The following is a 20,267-nucleotide window of genomic DNA, read 5'->3' on the forward strand; positions in this document are numbered from 1 at the left end:
CTCTATTACCTTTCCTTCTTAATTTTTCTTCATAGCACCTATTATCATCTTTACTAGTCTACAAAGTCTAGGTAGTTCTGTGATAACCCCAAAGTGCAGTGGCCATTCTTTTACTTAGAATTCTCTGGTCCCCACCAACCTTGGAATTAGTCCCTACCCTAAGAAGAGCCTAGGCCTTCATGGTCTGGCCAGATTTTTTTCTATAGCTTCATCTCCCACCACTTCCTCATAACAGCCTCTGCTATTAGCATGCTAAGTCCAGGCAGATCCTGAACATGCATGGGGTGTCAGATCCCCATGCCAAAAGAGACTTGCCCAAGGTCAAACAGCCAGGAAAGGCCTACTCCCTCTCATCTGGGGGCTCCTTCTATTCTGACACATGCCTAAAGTAAACTCATAAAGAACCCATGATGGGCGGTAGGTGCTTTCCTTTTCTGGTATTTTCATAGAGTGAATACTTGTTAATACTAGCCCAAAACTTTCATGATAGGATCAAACACACGGGTCCAGGAAGAGGTCTCCATCTTAGGGGCTTCTCCAATGTCAGCTCCCCAGGCTAGTAACCCCAATGATCTTGGTACCAGTCTTGGCCCTGGACCTTCTGAGATCACCCCAACAGATTACCATCTGTGCCTTTCATTACCTGCATGGGAAAGAATCACATAGTTAGGGCCGAACATTCTAGTTTAAATGCTGACCATGCCACGCACCATGGAGTACGGCTAAACCACATGGTTCTATCGAAGATCCTGAAGGAAGGCCACTTCCCTGAGTTTCTCACACTACAGTAGTAGCTCCTGGCAGCTTCTAAGGGAGCTGCTCTTCCTGTCACTTATGAGAGCACAAGAAGCCAATATTGTATACCCTTGAGAAGCTCCTCCTACAATCAATGGGGCAGGGTGGGATTTTTTTCCCCTCCCCTTTCTTCATGGCTACCCCCAACTCCCATCCCAGAACAAACAAACTGAGAGAGAGCTCAGTGCTAAGAAAGAACCCTTTTTAATCTATTAGCAAATAATAAAGCATGGCTACGGTACGAGGTAGATTTAATATTAGCAAAAGAAAGATGTGTTTGTTTTATAGGGGTGTTTGTTTCAAAAGCATCTTAGCCTCCCCTCTAGGTCCACAGAGGGGCATATTAACTGGACTTGACTGACTGTGAGCTAGGATCAAGTGAGAGGAGCAGAGGGGTAAAACTGTGTATGGGAAGGAAAGGGGGGATGGTACTTGTTGCCAAAGGAGACCAAAACCAGAAGTCTCCTGTATACTGAGTACAAGCTGGACCCTATGTGACTGGATGGGAAAATAAAATGCTTTTCAATATCTAGAGCTGTTCTACCGTGCAATACAGTAGCCTCTAGCCACACGTAACTACCGAGCCCTTGAAATTGTGACTTGTCTGAGTTGTGACATACTGTACATATAAGGTACATGCCAAATTTGGAAGACTTAGTATAAAAAATGTACAGTATCTCATTATTTCTTTTTATTGGTTATATGTTAAAATGATAATATTTTTGATACATTGGGTTAAACAGTATATGACTAAAGTTCATTTCATATTTCTTTATACTTTTAAAATGTGTCTATGAGAATATTATAAACTGTATCTATGGCTTGTGATAGATTTCTATTGGACACTGCTACTCTAGACTATGTGTTAGGGAGAGTTGATAATAAGATGTCACAGCCTTGGGACACCTGGGTGGCTCAGTGGGTTAAAGCCTCTGCCTTAGGTCATGCCTCTGCTCAGGTCATGATCCCAGGGTCCTGGGATCGAGCCCCACATCAGGCTCTCTGCTCAGCAGGGAGCCTGCTTCCTCCTCTCTCTGCCTGCCTCTCTGCCTACTTGTGATCTCTGTCTGTCAAATAAATAAATAAAATCTTTAAAAAAAAAAAAGATGTCACAGCCTTATAGACATGACAAACATAAGTCAGGGGTCATAGAGGTTAAAATGTAACTTGTTTGGTAGATAAATAGATTTTATTTTTCACATTTGTCAAACCATCTTTTAAGAGGATAAAGGTCATATTAAATCCTACCTTCAGGAATAAACTTTCTAGAGACTGAGAAGAAAATATTGCAAGAGTGCCTACACTATTCCAAGAAAATGTAGGCATTTTCAACTTCCCTCCCAAAGAAAGGGATCTGATATGAATTTTGTGGACTAAAGAAAAATACATTCAAGAGATGTTAAAAGCACCAAGGGACAAACAGGCTTTTAGAGGGATAAAAGATATTTTATTTTTCAGCTCTTTCAATTTTTCTCTACCTTTGTTTTCTAGTCTGTTTTTTTACTTGGTGCTTCGAAAACAGCAAAGAAGCAGAAAGGTATCTCTAGTAATGTCAAAGAGGGTCTTATAAGAGCTTCTCGGTAAAGACATGTGGCTCTCAGGCTAGGATAACAGAAAGGGCTCCTCGGGTTCTGTTCCCTGTAAAGTCAACAAACCAACAGCTGAAATGTCTTCCTTCCCATCATGCCCTCCAGGGTTGCTCTTAGAGTCCTGTTTGCCTGTGTCCTACTCTCAAGTGGTCACTGAACTTTTCTAAAAAGCCATATGCCTAAGAAACCCCATCCGTTACTCCACCATACTAACTGATTCCAGATGTTAAGAAGAAGGGGGCTTGGGAGATAGGATAACCAAGGCAGAAAACACTCTCAGCAGAATCTTAACCTCACCTTGTGCTCAGCAGCTGTCCCATGGACATAGTGGTGAGCTCCTAGGCCTTGCGAGGTGCCCAGACCTCCCTCGGCCGTATTTACCCAGGAACTATTTTCTATGGTGGGGACCAGACTCCCTCCAACCAAGGTAAGGCCTGAAGTGTTGATTGTCAGTGTTCGCTCAACGGATCTGAAGTAGTTCAGAATTCCCAGACAGGTGCGCTGAAACAAAGAAAGACCAGGCTAGGACCCTGTCCTTTGCTCTCCCCACACGACAGAGTAAAACTGAATGGGGACCCTGGAAGCCGGCAAGTCGATTCCAGCGCTGAAAAAGAAACACACCATCCCCAGAAAGGCCTGATGTTGTGGAAAAATCAGAACGAAGAACAAAGTGTAAAAAGGTGTTGCTACTGGAAGAGCAGGAAAACCAAACCACCTTGGTGGACAACCAAACATTCCAGAAGCCTGAAGCCCGCGTGCTGTGCCATCCACATACCTGCAGCTCCCTGATTCGCAGGTGGCGCAGATACAAGAAGGACAAGTAGGCCCCTCTCATCAGGACAGGACTCCCATCACCGGGCCCGGTCCCACCACCCAAACCGAGCAGCTGCAGGGCCACTGCAAAGCTGTACCTTTAGGGGGTAGGAAAAACAGAATAAATGCTTTTCACCTCAAAGTGGTTCGGAAAATTCATAGACAACAAACGGAAGTCATTTTATTTAACTTAAGGGAGTTTCACAGTAGCTACTCTTTAAAAATGCATTAGAAGGAAAATAATTACTCTGTATGTATAAATACAAAAAGAAATTGCTCTTAGCAATTACTCTCGTGAAAAACCCAGTCCTAGGGTGAAACATTAATTTAGTTGTCTGACCTGCTTGAACAGCCTTGCTTTTATTTCAGCTTCAAATATTTTTGAGTTAACATGTAACCTACCTATTAATCAGTCACTCAATTTCCACCCCCTCCCCGTGTTTAATCCATTTCCTTGAGTCACCAATAACAGGATTTAATTTTACCCTGTCTCTTTTTTCTGCTTGACGGGCTCACCAGCATGTTGGCAGCGACTTATTTGTGCTAGGTCATTTTCATTTTGTTCCATTGAAAGGTCCTCTTCCCTCATATTCTCATTCTATCAAAAAAGTAGCATTAGTTGAATTACATGAACATTTGCAATATCATTAACAAAGTCACAGTTGGGCCACCACAAGATCAAACCCCATGATCCAAGGCATATTTATATGAACAAGCAGAAGAGTATTGGGATCCATTGCAGCATGTCCTATGAAAATCTGGATTTCTAGAATAAATTAGAGGCCACTGTTAATATTATTATTTAGTCCTTGTTTTATAAGACTATTCACAGCTTTTAAATACCCCCCCACACACACACAACTTTTACGTAATTCACTTATGAAAAGTTGATACACGCATTTGTAGATGTTTGAAACCTTGAACATCTTGAATCTAACCTTGTTTCAGGCTGAGAGAGATTGGTGGATTGAATGCTTTCTACTTTTTAGCTATGTGATTTAATTTTTTAAAGTCTTGATCCTGTTTTTGCACTTATAAAATGGCATAATAATAGAAGATATATTGCTGTGAGAATTAACACATAGTGATTGGCATCTTGTAGGTGCCCTGTATGTGCTAGTTCCCCACCCCACCCTGCCCATGGATTGCTGTAGTCGGTCAGCATTGCAGGATCTATCACAGAATTCATGGTTTATGTTTATTTCCATAGGCATTTTTCCTGACTAGGACTAGGTCACACACACACACACAGAGTCCTAGGAAAAACTTGAAGAAGGTAATATTGATGAATTTCCTTCAAGTCCTAGGAAAAACTTGAAGAAGGTAATATTGAGTCTGCCCCTGGTCCTCTGGCAGCCCCTTTCTTCATTGTTCTCTCTGCCTGTCCCTGGGCATATACCCCATTCTCATAAGACGCTGTCTTTCATAGTGGTTCCAGTACCCACAAAAACACTACTGAGTGGCAATAAGTTAGCTTGGAACCCCACTCTTTGGGTTACTTATATTCTAATAGTTCATTCTTGAGATTCCAATAAGCCCTTATGGCAAAAACTGTTGGTTGTTCCCCAAGATCCACTTTCCTTTCTTCCTGTAGTAATTAAATATTTATTGTGGCACATGGCCACCCAGATGGAGATGACATTTCCAAGCCTCTTTTGCAGGTAGGTGTAGCTATGTGACTAAGTTCTGGCCAAAGTGAAAATGCCATATGACAGCTTCTGGGAAATTCCCTGAAGTGGCAGGTTCTCTCCCCCATTGTCCATCCTGCTGCTTAGGACAAGAATGTGACAGCTGGAGCTCCATCTCAGACCAAGTGTTGATCTTGGGTATGGAGGCTGCATTTGTTGGAACTCCAGGATAGAAGGAGCATGGGTCCCTGAGGATTCCATGGAACAGAGTCATCACGCTAGTTCTGTACTTCCTACCCCTGGATCTTAATATGAGGGAGAGAGAAAGAAATTCCCATCTCCTTTAATCCTCTGCTATTTTGTGTTTAATCATGACCAATGGCCAAATATAATTTTAACTAATACAGTACCCAAGACTCTAAAGACAGACTTTTGATCTTTTTGACGGGCAGTGGAGAAGAAAATTTGGGGCAGGGATATTAGGAAGAGTGAGTGAGAAGAAAGTTGTCTCATGGAGTATCGTTAAATGGCTTCCCATTCTGCCTGTGGGTAGAATTAGCTCCTGTCCATTCTGGGTAAGTATGCACATTAGTGTATTTCCATGTAAACATCCCACAACCCTAGGACTGGAAAAGACCTAGGAAGTGACATGGGGCACTCCTGTTCTTTCGTACAGAAACACAAGATCATCAACCTCAGATTAAGAGACTCTTACTTGAAGAAAATCTGTAGGAAAGCATATACTCTATGAGGGAAGTTGAATCTTGGCAATTTCTATTTGGCCAGAATTTGGGGTGAGCGTGTTTCTCCTGAAGACCCTTGCCTCCTAGGCCTCTGGTACCCTTACACTGCAGTTCAGTCTTGCCTACTGTGGCTGCAGAGGGCAGGCTCAGAACCACAGCTTTTCTCTGATGGGATCGTGACTTTTCCAGCTGCTTCTAAATTTACCCAGAATTACATAGGGAGGAACAGAGAGTGACATCAAGTTATGGTGAAAGACACTATGAGGGTACGACTGAGCAAGGCATAGCAGCACTGCTGGACCCGTAGGCTGCTGGGAAGAAAGGAAGGGGGCATAACTGGGTAGGGTGAGTAGAGGAAGAGAGCCCAGCTCCCTCCGGAAAAAGAGAACCAGCCACAGCCCACAGAAGTCAACTGTTTAGGAAACACCCAAAGTGCATGAGTGTATTCCCCTAAGAGAACTAAACGCGGTGCAGGTAAGCAGCGGGGTTGACCAGAAGCCAGAATGTCAATACCACCTGCGTTTGTTCCTTCTTCCTAGGTAGGTAAATCCTTTGACATTTACTCTACCTGGTGGCTGGGTCTTTGCCAGCATTGTCTTGGGCAGTATTTTGATAGTTCTGAGATCTCCACTGACTGCAAATTTAATTCTTCTGGGAAACTGGCAGGGGCAGTGGAGTGGGAGGTTGGGGGGAGGGTGGTGGGTGGAATAATCAGAGGAAAAAATACGTCTATAATGTATTTCCCACCTCCTAAATGTCCCCATGGCGTATTTGTGTATATCCACAGAATAAAAAGACTAGAAGGATAGATACCAAATGTTAACAATATTATTGTTTTATTTGGGTGGTAAAATAATGGCTGATTTTTATTTTCTTCCTTGAGCTTTTCTACATTTCCCAAATTTTCTGTGATAATACATGTCATTATTGTCAACAGAAAATGTTTGTTTTACATGTTCCATTGAATTGGATGAGGAAAACCAGAAAGGAGTGTTCTCTGTTTCCCTAAACTTCTTGCACATTGGAATGATTGTATACAACAGCACTTTTGTGAGGGCACACTATGTCCTCATTCCATCTGTGGAAATACAGGGAACCAGTAAAGCTGTTGGAGAAGAACCAGCTGTCCCTTGCCCTCTCCTCCCTGTGGCCAGTGAGAAGAAACAAAAGAAGAGGCACAGGATATAGTGTTTCCTGTCACTGCAACACTCCATAACGTTAAAGAACAGTGATCAATTTAAACCATATCTTTAGAAATATGATGGCCAATAGTAGTACTTAATGTCTATACATTTCAATAAACAGGTATTTTCTTGGGGAATGGCACTGGATACGAGTAACTTAATAAAATACAAATTTGGGAGGTTTGGGAGGATCCACACAGGGCTGGCTGGTCTATTCCTTCTGATGAGGACTATGGTTAAATTATTTTTCAGTTTTTTTTCAAAAGGATATTGAAAAAACACAGTCCTTTTAGACCATAATTCTCTCTTTTTAGTTATAAATTATCTTCAATTGACAATAATCAGAAAATCTGATATTTTTTCTTTATCCTCCAAACCCAGATCTTTAAGTGAATCTGGGAAAAGCATTGTGTAAAAAGAAAAGAGTAGCCTGCCTTACATGCCAATGGTAAATAAAGGGCCAATTCAAAATGTGATAGAAACATTATAAACATTATTGACCTTCAGACAAATATGTTTGATGTTAAAATGTGAGGAGGCAGGTTCTCTCATAAGTTGCTTGTTAGGGGAAAAAAGGGTATACCACTTCAGTAGGATCTATGGAAAATTTTCATGTGTATGTCAGTGACCCAGAAAATCTACTTCTAAATATCAACTCTAAAGAAACACATGTGTGCATAAGGAGGCATGTACAAGGAAGTTCAGTGGGAATGGTTTCTAATGAGGTAAAAAATGGCAACGAATATCCAGAGAGGTGTCTGTGTGAGCTGTTGTATATGATAAAATAAAATGCAAGCATTAAAAAGAACAACAGAGACAGATCTCTAAGACATATTGTTGGGTGAAAAAAGCAAGTTAACAAAGATATCCACAGAGTATGACAGATAATTTACATAGAAAACTAAAACACAATATTATACCATATATATATATATATAGTATAATATATGTGTGTGGGTGTGTGTGTATATATATATATTTTTTTTATGAGGACATATGTTTGAATGTAAATGTATTGAAAAAGCAAAAGCAATAACAGTGTTTACCTCTGAGGAAGTGGAATGGGGACCAGATTAGAATTCCCATTAATTTAAAGCATTAAATTTTCAGTGATGTTTCAATTTTTCACAAGAAGATGTTTATGTATTATTTCTGTAGCTTAAACTTAATTTCTAACAACCTCTTAAGGAGAAACATGGTCACTTTACAGTGCAAAAACCTAGCAAACACCACTAACTTAACCACATATCAAGCTTAACATTCCAGCAATATACCAGGTTGATAACATCCGGCCCAGATATGATGTGATGAGAAGGGCACTTCACCTCTGGGGTGTCCTTCCTTCAAACCTCTAACCCCAGTGTAACCACGAGAAAAACATCAGACAAATTTAAGTGAAGGAATTTTCTACAGGTTTCTTGACCAGTACTCCCAAAGACTGTCAAGGAAAGCCTGAGAAGCTGGCACAGACCTGAGGTGCCTGGGAAACATGACAAGCAAAGGCACTGTGGTACCCTGGAGCACAAAGAAGACAGTAATGAAAAAACCAGTGACTTCCAAATACAGTCTAGTTTAGATATCAGTAATGTACCAGTGCTCGTTCCTTGGGTGTGACAAAGTAATATGTCAATAATAGGAGAAACCTGACAGGGGATTCCTGGGAACTCTTTGTACTATCTTTGTAACTTTTCTGTAAATCTGAAACTGCTCTGAAATAAAACATTTATTTTCTAAACAACAACAACAAACTTCCTAAAGAAAAACTATTGGTGAATAGTATTCACTGAAAACTGATCCAAAACTGTCCCGAAGTCATGCTATATTCTCTCTGAGCTGTCAAATCCTATGAGGTTTGCTTTCCTTCATGCAGAAGTAAGAAAGTTATTTTTCTTGGGGTATGGATTGTCCCTTGCCAACTTCAGAATCAGAATGCTGACCAGCGTATAGATGCTAAAATTCATACTTGACTGCTACATGCGTGCAAAATAATCACAGAGCTTTACAATTCATACCCACATTCCTGTGACTCCTCCCATCTGCCCCCTTTAACTTCATCCTAATCTCCTCTGACTGGTATCCAATATTCAGAATGGCATTCAGATACTGTATAAAGTGCCTCTTGACCAGAGCAGAAATACGTAAGGAGTTCACAAAGTAACGCCCACAGGAAAATGGGAGGGAAAGTAGAAAACCATTGATCATTGCCTCAGAATTTTCTTTCTCCAACGTTGTGCTATTTTCTGTTTCCCCACTGGGAAAGCTCTTCTCTAGCATGGCTGACTCCTTCTCATTTATCAAATGTCAGCTCAGATGTTCCCAACTCAGAGAGCTTGGTCCATCTATCAGGGGATGCTCCTCTCTACCCCACTGCCCCCTCTTCCTGTGGTTTTCCTCATGGCACCCACGGGTTAGAGATGAGATTAACTCTTTCGTTCACCTGTTTATTGCATGTCTCATTCCCTGAGCAGCACAGTTCCTGGCACAAAGGCAGTATCCATGTAATTAATAATTATAATAATTACAGTATCCATGTAATAATCACTGAATGAATGAATGAATGAACGAACAAACTAATGAACAGGAAACTTGCATGACACTAACATGTAGGGTAATTTGTGTGTGTTATGTCTCCCTTCGGGATCCACCTCTGAAATCTATAGGTGTTCTCAGTCTCTAGGGTCCATTTACCATAAATCAGCCTGAAAATAGGTGCTCACGTTTTTCTTCTTTTGGTCAATTCCAAGAACAACATTTACAAGTCAGTAAATAGCCCAAGGAAGTGGTTTTCTTTCTTTTTTTCTCTTCTTTCCTCCAATTTAACACTGGGCAACTGCATTCAAAATAGACTGGTGAAAACAGAGACTGCATTTCATCCTACCCTGACTTTCCACCTCATGTGCAAATGGAGGGAAGCAGGAACAGAGGATGGCAGGAAATGTCAGTTCTCTCCACTGTGTGACTGGGCTCCTTTCTCATGCTGTGGCTCTTAGTATTTTCCATCTTTAAAAAACAAACAAACAAACAAACAAACAAAAAACCACTAAGCCACCATCTCCTGCTCTTGCCCTGCACTTTCTGCTTTTCCTGGATAACTTCCTTCATGCCCTAAGTCTCCATGGGCACTGCTACAATTCTGGCCTGCTGGTCCAGCCAGACCCTGGACCATCACTTCTCCATGACTTCAGACATGAAGCTCTTCAATACTGACTCCCTGTTCCTTTGCCTCCTACTTCTCCTTTACTCATATTCACCTCTTTTCACCCTCATCTGGCCCCCCCCGGGAATTTAATTGTCCCTATTCTCTCAGTCCAGGAGGAAAACAGACTTGTGGTGGCCCTCAAATGTTAAAACCAGAATCGCAGGTAAAGGAGGATTCTTTCAGGATCAAGAGCTAGACTGTCCAGTATCTTAGGAGCACAGGTCTTATTTAGTGATAAGGGCTGACTCTGGCTTCAACCTCCTCCCTTCTTTCCTACTCCCTACCTCCTTCTGCTTAAGTCTGGTTCAAGAAGCAAAAGAACTGGATGATCCGAAGGGGCACCTGTACCCCAATGTTTATAGCAGCAATGTCCACAATAGCCAAACTATGGAAAGAACACAGATGCCTATCAACAGTTGAATGGATAAAGAAGATGTGGTATAGGGGTGCCTGGGCGGCTCAGTCATTAAGCGTCTGCCTTCAGCTCAGGTCACGATCCCAGGGTCCTGGGATCAAGCACTGCATCAGGCTCCTTACTCAGTGGGGAGCCTGTTTCTCCCTCTTTTCCACTCCCCCTGCTTGTGTTCCCTCTCCTGCTGTGTCTCTCTCTGTCAAATAAATAAATAAAACCTTAAAAAAAAGAAGCTGTGGTGAATACACACACACACACACACACACACACACACACACACACACACACACGATGGAATATTACACAGTCATCAAAAATGAAATCTTGCCATTTGCAACAACATGAATGGAACTAGAGGGTATTATGCTTAGTGAACTAAGTCAATCAGAGGAAGACAATTAATCATATGATCTCACTCATATGTGGAATTTAAGAAACAAAACAGAGGACATAGGGGAAGAGAGGAAAAAATAAAACAAGATGAAATCAGAGAGGGAGACAAACCATAAGAGACTCTTAATCATAGGAAACAAACTGAGGGTTGCTGGAGGGGAGGGGAGTGGGGGGATGGGGTAATTGATGATGGAAATTAAGGAGGGCATGTGATGCAGTGAGCATTTGAATATTATATCACAGACCTGTGATTCTGAAACCAATAATACATTATATGTTAATTAATTGAATTTAAATAAAGAATTGTTTTTTAAAAATCCCCTTATTAGTATAAGGTCTTCCTGGTGACATATGGGGTAGGAAAAATGTGGCTATTTTCTCAGCTCTGGCAGGATGCTAGCTGAGGGCTGTCACTGGTAGCTGCATGCCTGTCAAGGAATTCAGAGTCCAGGTGATCAATGCCATGATAATGTTGTCTCTGTTCCTGATCTCTTTGGCCAACTCATTTTTTATTAGATTCTCTAGATCCTTTTCTCAAAAGGTTGAAAAGTTATAGAGGTTGTGATGTGTGTGTGTGTGTGTGTGTGTGTGTGTGTGTGTTACACATGCATGCACTTTTGTGTTTGCTTCCAGCCAATCTGTAAGTCATTTAGGTTTCACTTTCTCCCATACCCAGCCTGGAATGATAGACTGTGTTAGTGCTTCTCTCTCTAGCATTCTCCTAAACTTCTTCATACCTTCGACTTTATGTATAATTTCTACAATTATATTTAGGGGTGAAAATAATAGGATTATTATGCAGATTAGGCTCACTGAGAGTCATGCCCTCTTACTTCAACTGGGCCCTCTGGGTACATGGTCATCCTTATATTCTCTTCTCCATTGGTGGCCCTGTGGCATTACCTGCAGTGACCCACCTCCTCACGTGTCACCTTCACCTTTGATCTCACTAATGCAGGCATCTTCCCCCACCACCTCTCTGAGACAGCCAGAGGCATTTTCAAGCTACTACATCTTATCTTTTTGTACCTGACAATTCTATAGATCTTATTCACCTCAAGGGAAATGATGCCAGTCTTCCTTTCTCAAAATTACTCCTTCAACTGGTTTCTTCATCCCATCCCCTCCTCTTTCCCCAGGGTCATCTGTTTCTCAAATTCACCCTTTCATATCTTCCGTCTCTTCATCTCCACTCCTCATTTCTCCCAGACCATAAACATTCTGAGTTTTCCCATTTAAATAAGCAAAGGAAACAAAAAAATAAGCAAAGGAAACTCTTCCCTTGGAGCAACAAACAATTGTGAATTATTAAAAATGTGGGAGTACCATTGTAAAGACAAATATCCAATAGCTTTGTATAGGAATTGCCTTTCATTGCCGAACTTCAGGCCTGTCTTATGTAGTAGATATCTAGCTAGCTTCCCTGCCTCCAGTCTCTCCCTCTTCCAATCCAACAAACACCTTGCTGCCACATCAATCTTCCTAAAAATACAACTTTGTATATATCACTTCCCTTATAGGATAATACACAAATTCCTTTTTCTGAAATGTGTGGACATTCACAACTTTCCATCTCCTCCCACTTAAAAAAAACTTTTCTTCCTCATATTTCCACATGACTCACTCCACCAACCTGGCCTTGAAGCCTCCACACACAGTGTCTCCTCTGCATTGTTGTTCATGCCTCCCTTCTACAATGTGCTTCCCTCTCCACCACCACTTCCCTGAGCCCCACGATTCCTTCAAACCCAGTTCAGTTTCCTCCTCCTCCAAAAGGTTTTTCCCAGAAGAACCAGCCCTAGAGGGACCACTTTGCCTCTACATACTCACACTATTTAACAATTTTCCAACTCATTTGGTGTTTTAGCACTAGAATGTGCGGCTTTGCATTGGTAAATAGTGGTTAAGTATATGTCCCAGCAGCAATATCTTGTATTATACCTCTTTACATTCTTCTTTTTAATCAGCAATTAATCTTGTTATTAAAAAAAAACAAACCTGGCTGGGTAATGAAGCTTTTATGGAGAGGGTTTCTGAAAAACTACGAAAGGTAAATTTCTAAGGTCTACACAAAAGTAGAAAGTTGGACAGAAAGGCATATTGGTTATTTCTTCCTGTTGTACCTGGTAGAGATTGATGTTGCTATAAATATTCTCCCAGATGTGGTCATAGTTGCACTGATGCAAACCCTGGGAAGCCACGAAAGTTGGGTGAGATGGAGTTGGCATGATTGTCTTTGCAGCGTGGTCTTGGAGCACTTGCATTACTCGCTCGGGGCTGGAAATCTCAAGTAGAAAGAGAGGAAAAGGAATGGTTTGGTAAAGGGTTATTCCCTTCTATTCAGCAAAAGTTTGATCATAATCACACAAATAAGAAAGAATCCCAGGTGGGGCTTTATTCAGTTAAAAAATAAAAATCACACTCAAACATCATGATTCCCTTTGGTATGTCCATCCACTGAACATTGTGAATATTTAAATACACACAGCATCTCATTTAAAATTCTGCAACAACCCTCTAAACACAAAGTAGATTGTACCCCCACAAATGTTATAGCACCAATGAAAAGATAAACACCCATCATTTTGGGTACAAACCCTGTTTGCTATTAGGAAGCTGCCAGGAGACGGAGGAAGAGGATGCTGGGTCGTATGAGGAAAGTACAAGCTTTGTAAGGACACAAGCTTTGGCTCGTATCTCTGCTGGAATCCTGACTTCACCACACAGAGCAGGACAAGTCAACCTAATAAGAACACCAATGATGTCTCTCCCAGGATTGGTGCAAAAATGCCCATCATGTAGTAGGTACTGAATAAATGTTCCTTCTTCTCTTCTGGAGGTAAAGGATCAAGTAATAGTCCCAGAATTGAATTTCAATGGCAGTGATACATGTAACACAGTATTTCACAAGGAAATTCAAATATCATTTAGTCCAATCCCTACCAAAACCCCAATGACATTTTTTGAAGAAATAGAAAGATTCACCCTAAAATTCATGTGAAACCTCAAAGGACACCAACTAACAATGTAATTTTGAAAAAGAACAAAATTGGAGGACTCACACTTTCTGATTTCAAACCATATTACAAAGCTATAGTAATCAAAGTGAGGTGGTCCTGGAATAAATTGGGCATCTAGACTAACAGAATAGACTAGAGAGCCTAGAAATAAACCCTTGAGTATATGGTCAAATGATCTTAGACATGGATGTCAATACCATTCAATAGAGAAGGGACAGTCTCTTCAACAAATGATTCTAGGAAAACAGGATATCCACATGTAAAAAAATGAAGTTAAACCTTTATCATACACTATACACAAAATATTAACTCATAATGGAGATTGGTGGAGCAAGATGGCAGAGGAGTGGGAGACCTAAATTTTGTCTGGTCCCAGGAATTCAGCTAGATAGTTATCAAACCATTCTGAACACCTACAAACTCAACAGGAGGTCAAAGAGAATAGCAGCAATTCTATAAACAGAAAAGCGACCACTTTCTGGAAGGTAGGATGAAGTGAATCCGAGCCGATATATAGGAAGATAGACTGTGGGGGGAGGGGCCAGCTCCCAGCAAGCAGTAGAGCAGTGGGGCACAAAATTATAACTTTTAGAAGTCTGCTGCACTGAGGAATCTTGCTCCAGAGGATAAGCGAGTGGCGGGGCGGATGGGAGGGGGAGCCTTAGCTGGGACAATGTGGTCTCAGGATCCTCAGGGTCACAGAAAAACCAGGAGTGTCTGAGTACGTCAAAGCTCCCAGGTATTGGAGCAGGGAAGCTGGCTGCAAAGATGGGGTCAAGGAGTGAGCTCTCAGCTCGGGGTTACCTTAAACCATGATGCAAGGCACAGTTGGGCTACTGCTCTTCAAACAGGAATCCCACAAGTGGCAGATCCAGAGAGACCCACTCTTCCTCCTCTGGGAGGAGCGGCGTGGGAGTGCAATGGCAGGAATCTGCTGGGTTAGGAGACTCCAAACAGGGCTGTGCACCAGAGATAGAAATGCTCAGTCACAGGCCGGGTGAGCTTGGAGTGTGGCCAGAGACCAAGGAGACAGGAGGCACTGACTGCTTTTCTCTGAAGGCGCACTGAAGAGTGGGGCCCTGAGCTCTCAGCTCCTACAGGGCCAGGGAATGGGAGGCCGCCATCTTCATTCTCCTCCTCCAAAGTTGTACGGAAAGCGTTCAGGGAACAAAAGCTTCCAAAAGCAAACCCCGAGCAGATTACTTAGCCTGGCCACTGGCAAAGGTGGTACAATTCTGCCTCGAGCAAAGACATTTGAGAATCTGCAGCAGGGCCCTCCCCGAGAAGATCAGCAAGAACATCCAGTCAAGACCAAGTTCACCAATCAAGGAGAACTGCAGAACTCCAGTGCTAGGGAAATACAGCACATAGAATTCATGACTTTTTTCCTGGTTATTTAGTCCTTCAAAGTTAAATTTTTAAAAATTTTCATTATTTCTTTTCTATTTTTCTTTTTTTAAATTTTCCTCTTATTTTAACTATTTTATCTCACCAATACCTTTTAAAAAATCTTTTTAAATTTCCATCTTTGTAGTCATATTCTGTCCCTTCACTGTATTTAAACTTATTTTTTGTATACATATAAGTTTTTCTTTAAAATTTTGGGATACATTTTCTTCTAACAGACCAAAATATACCCTAAATCTAGCATATGGCTTTGTTCTCATCTCCCACCTGATCACCTGCTCTCCCTTTTTTTCCTCCTTTGTTCAACCAACTTCTTATCAATTCCTTTTTAATTTTTAAAATTTTTTTAAGATTTTATTTTTATTTATTTATTTGACAGAGAAAGGCACAGTGAGAGCGGGAACACAAGCAGGGGGAGCAGGAGAGGGAGAAGCAGGCTTCCCACTGAGCAGCAAGCCCAATGCAGGGTTTGATCCGAGGACCCCGGGATCATGACCCGGCCAAAGGCAGACGTTCAATGACTGAGCCACCCAGGTGCCCCTCAATTCCTTTTTAAAAATCTTTTAAAATTTTCATCTCTACAGTCATATTGCATCCTTTCATCATATATATATATATATATATAGATAGATAGATTTAGATATAGATATAGATATAGATATAGATATAGATATATCAACATATATGATATATCTATCTATCTATCTATATATACCTTTCTTTCTTTCAAAATTTGGGAGGCAGTTTCTTCTAACAGACCAAAATACACCCAAAATAATGTATGTGGCTCTGTTCTATTCATCAGTCTAATCATATTTTTTTAAGCTTTTATTTATTTATTTGACAGAGAGAGAGATCACAAGCAGACAGAGGCAGGCAGAGAGAGAGGGGGAAGGAGGCTCCCTGCTGAGCAGAGAGCCTGATGTGGGGCTCGATCCCAGGACCCTGAGATCATGGCCTGAGCTAAAGGCAGAAGCTTAACCCACTGAGCCCCCCAGGTGTCCCTCTAATCATATTTTTTTATTGCTTTCTTTTCTCCTCGGTTTTAGGTCTCTTCTGATTTGGTTAGTGCATATTTTTCTGGGGTCATTGTTACCCTTTTAGCATTTTGTTCTTTCATTCATCTATTCTTCTCTGGACAAAATGACAAGGCAGAAAAACTCACCCTCCAAAAAAGAACAAGAGACAGTACCAATGGTTGTGGACCTAATCAATACAGACATCAGTAAGATGTCAGAGCTAGAGCTCAGAATGACAATTATAAAAATGCCACCTGGGCTTGAAAAAAGCATAGGAGATACTAGAGAATCCTTTTCTGGAGAAATAAAATCCCTTTTTGGAGAAATAAAAGGATTAAAATCTAACCAAGTTGGAATTTAAAAAGCTATTAACGAGGTGCAATAAAAAATGGAGGCTCTTACTGCTAGGATAAATGAGGCAGAAGAGAGAATTAGTGATATAGAAGACCAAATAATGGAGAATAAAGAAGCTGAGGGAAAGAGAGATAAACAACTACTGGATCACGAGGGGAGAATTTGAGAGGTAAGTGATACCATAAGATGAAACAATATTAGAATAATTGGGATCCCAGAAGAAGAAGAAGAGACAAAGAGAGGGACAGAAGGTATATTGGAGCAAATTATAGCAGAGAACTTTCCTCATTTGGGGAAGGAAACAAGTTCCAAAATCCAGGAGGCACAGAGAACGTCCCTCAAAAATCAACAAAAATAGGTCTGCACCTTGTCATCAAATAGTAAAACTTACAAGTCTCAGAGACAAAGAGAAAATCCTGAAAGCAGCTCAGGACAAGAGATATGTAACCTATAATGGTAGAAATATTAGATTGGCAGCCAGACCTATTCACAGAGACCTGGCAGGCCCAAAAGTACTGGCATGATATATTCAGAGCACTATTACAAAGCTGTAGTCATCAAAACAGTTTGGTACTGGCACAAAAACAGACACACAGATCAATGGAACAGAATAGAGAGCCCAGAAATGGACCCTCAACTAATCTTCAACAAAGCAGGAAAGAATGTCCAATGGAAAAAGATAGTCTTTTCAACAAATGATGTTGAGAAAATGGGACAGCCACATGCAGAAGAATGAACTAGACCATTTCCTTAAACCGCACACAAAAATTGACTCAAAATGGATGAAAGACCTCAATGTGAGCCAGGAATCCACCAAAATCCTTGAGGAGAACACAGGCAGCAACCTTCTCGAACTCAGCTGCAGCAACTTCTTCCTAGAAACATCGCCAAAGGCAAGGGAAGCAAGGGCAAAAATGAACTATTGGGACTTCATCAAGATAAAAATCTTTCGTAAAGCAAAGGAAACAGCTAACAAAACCAAAAGACAACAAACTGAATGGGAGAAGATATTTGCAAAGGACATATCAGATAAAGGGCTAGTATCCAAAATCTATAAAGAACTTACCAAACTCAACACCCAAAGAACAAACAATCCAATCAAGAAATAGGCTGAAGACACGAACAGACATTTCTGCAAAAAAGACATTCAAATGGCAAACACACACATGAAAATAAGTGCTCAACATCACTCAGCATCAGGGAAATACAAATCAAAACCACAGTGAGATATCACCTCACACCAGTCAGAATGGCTAAAATTAACCAGTCAGGAAACGAGAGGTATTGGTGAGGATGCGGAGAAAGAGAAACCCTCTTACAATGTTGGTGGGAATGCAAGCTGGTGCAGACACTCTGGAAGACAGTATGGAGGTTCCTCAAAAAGTTGAAGATAGAGCTGTCCTATGACCCAGCAATTGTACTATTGGGTATTTACCCTAAATATACAAATGTAGTGATCCAAAGGGGCACATGCATCCCAATGTTTATAGCAGCAATGTCCACAATAGCCAAACTGTGGAAAGAGCCTAGATGTCCATCAACAGATGAACGTATAAGGAAGATATTATAATATATATTTTACATACACACACACACACACACACACACATGATAATGGAATACTACACAGCCATCAAAAAAACAAAAATCTTGCCTTTTGCAAAGATGTGGATAGAGCTAGAGGGTATTATGATTAGTGAAACAAGTCAATCAGAGAAAGATAATTATCATATGACCTCACTGATACAAGGAATTTGAGAAACAAGACAGAGAATCATAGGGGAGGGGAGGCAAAAATGAAACAAGATGAAACCAGAGAGGTAGACAAACCATAAAAGACTCTTAATCTCAGGAAACAAACTAGGTTGCTGGAAGGGAGGGAAGTGGGAGGGTTGGGGTCACTGGATGATGGACATTGGGGAGGGTATGTGCTATGGTGAGTGCTGTGAACTGTGTAAGACTGACAATTCATAGACCTGTACCCCTGAAACAAATAATACATTATATGCTAATTTAAAAAAAGAAAAGAAAAGAAAAAATTAACTCATAATCAAATAAGGATGTAAACATAAGACCTAAAGCTATAAAACTCTTAGACAAAAACAGGGGAAAATCTTCATAACATTAAATTTGGTAATGATTTCTTGGATATGACACCAAAAGCACAGGCAAAAAAAAAAAAAAAGAGGCAAAAGTAGATAAATGTGACTACCTAAAACTTTAAAACTTCTGTGCATCAAAGGACACAATTAACAAAGTGAAAATCAACCCATAGAAAGAGAGAATATATTTGTAAATCATACACCTGATAGGGGTTAATATCCAGAATATATAAAGAACTCCTACAGCACAACAACAATTAAAATCAAATAACTCAATTAAAAAATGGGCAAAGGACTTCTACAGACATTTTTCTAAATATGAGATACAAATGACTGATAAACATATGACAAGACTCTCAAAATCACTAATCATCAGAGAAATGCAAAGCAAAACCAAAATGAGATTATCACCTCATCCATTAGGATGGCTTGTAACAAGAAGAAGAAGGAGGAGGTGAAGGAAGAAAGGTAGGGAAGAAGAGAGGGAGAGAAGGAGGGCAGGAGAGAGGGAGGAAAGAAGAAAGGAAGGGAGGGAGGAAAGAAGGAAGGAAGAAAATAACAAGGGCTGTTGAGAATTCAGAGAGATTGGAACCCTACCAGACAAAGCTGGTAGTATTGTCAAATGCTGCACCTGCTATGGAAAATAGTATAGAGGTTCCTCAAAAAAATTAAAACAGAATTACCTTATGATCCAGCAATTCTATTTCTGGGTTTATACCCAAAAGAACTGAAAGCAGGATTTCAAAAAAGTATTTACATATCCATGTCCATAGCAGCATTATTCATAATAGTCATGAGGTGGAAGCAACCCAAACATCCATCAACAGACAGATTTTCGGAAAACATGATGGATATACATAAGGGAATATTATTCAGCCTTAAAAAGGATGGAAATTCTGATATATCCTACAACATGGGTGAACCTGGGTGAGTAAAAGAAGTCAGTCATAAAAAGACAAATACTGTCTGATTTCACTAATGGGTGGTACCTAGAGCAGTCAAACTCATAGAGACAGAAATTAGACTGGTAGTTGCCAGGGACTAGGGGGAGGGAAGAATGAGGAGTTATTGTTTAATGGGTAAATAGTTTCAGTCTGCTGGATGAAGAGTTCTGGTGATGGATGGTGGTGATGATTACCCAACAATATGGATATACTAAATGGCACTGAACTGTACACTTTAAGAATAAATAGTTAAAATAGTAAAATTCATGTTATGTGTATTTTACCACCATTTAAGAAAAGAGGGGGAAAATAATATAAAGAGGTCCCATGTACTCTTCACTCCATTTCCCCCAATGTTAACATCTTGCAAAACCATAGCACAGTATCACAACTTGGATATTGAGTTTGATATAGTCAACTCATAGAAGAGATCCATCACCACAATGATCCCTTGTGTTGCTCTTTTATAGCCATTCTCCTCTCCCTTCCTCACCAGTCTCCCCTACAATCTACGAATCTGTCTTCATTTCTCTTAGTCATTTCAAGAGCATTGTATAAATGAACTCATACAGTCTTTATGGGACTGACTTTTTTTTCATTCCTATAGTTCTCTGGAGATGCATCCAGGTTCTGGGGTATATCACTAGTTTGTTGTTGTTGTTGTT

The 20,267-nt window shown here is 40.7% G+C and overlaps 1 protein-coding gene across 1 annotated transcript in view; it reads right to left on the minus strand.

Annotated features, from left to right (window-relative positions):
• Positions 1–20,267, minus strand: part of LOC308344290 (uncharacterized protein) — a gene marked incomplete at its 5' end in the record, with an annotated part of 154,792 nt that overhangs the window by 118,212 nt on the left and 16,313 nt on the right. The window contains 4 exons of the mRNA XM_080805881.1: positions 2,682–2,885; positions 3,160–3,295; positions 3,683–3,795; positions 12,880–13,041. Of these exons, the coding sequence (XP_080662007.1) occupies positions 2,682–2,885; positions 3,160–3,295; positions 3,683–3,795; positions 12,880–13,041 (615 nt within the window). The remainder of the gene's footprint in view (positions 1–2,681; positions 2,886–3,159; positions 3,296–3,682; positions 3,796–12,879; positions 13,042–20,267) is intronic.

Source organism: Martes martes, assembly GCF_963455335.1.
Source record: "Martes martes genome assembly, chromosome: 6".
Taxonomy (NCBI): Eukaryota; Metazoa; Chordata; class Mammalia; order Carnivora; family Mustelidae; genus Martes; species Martes martes.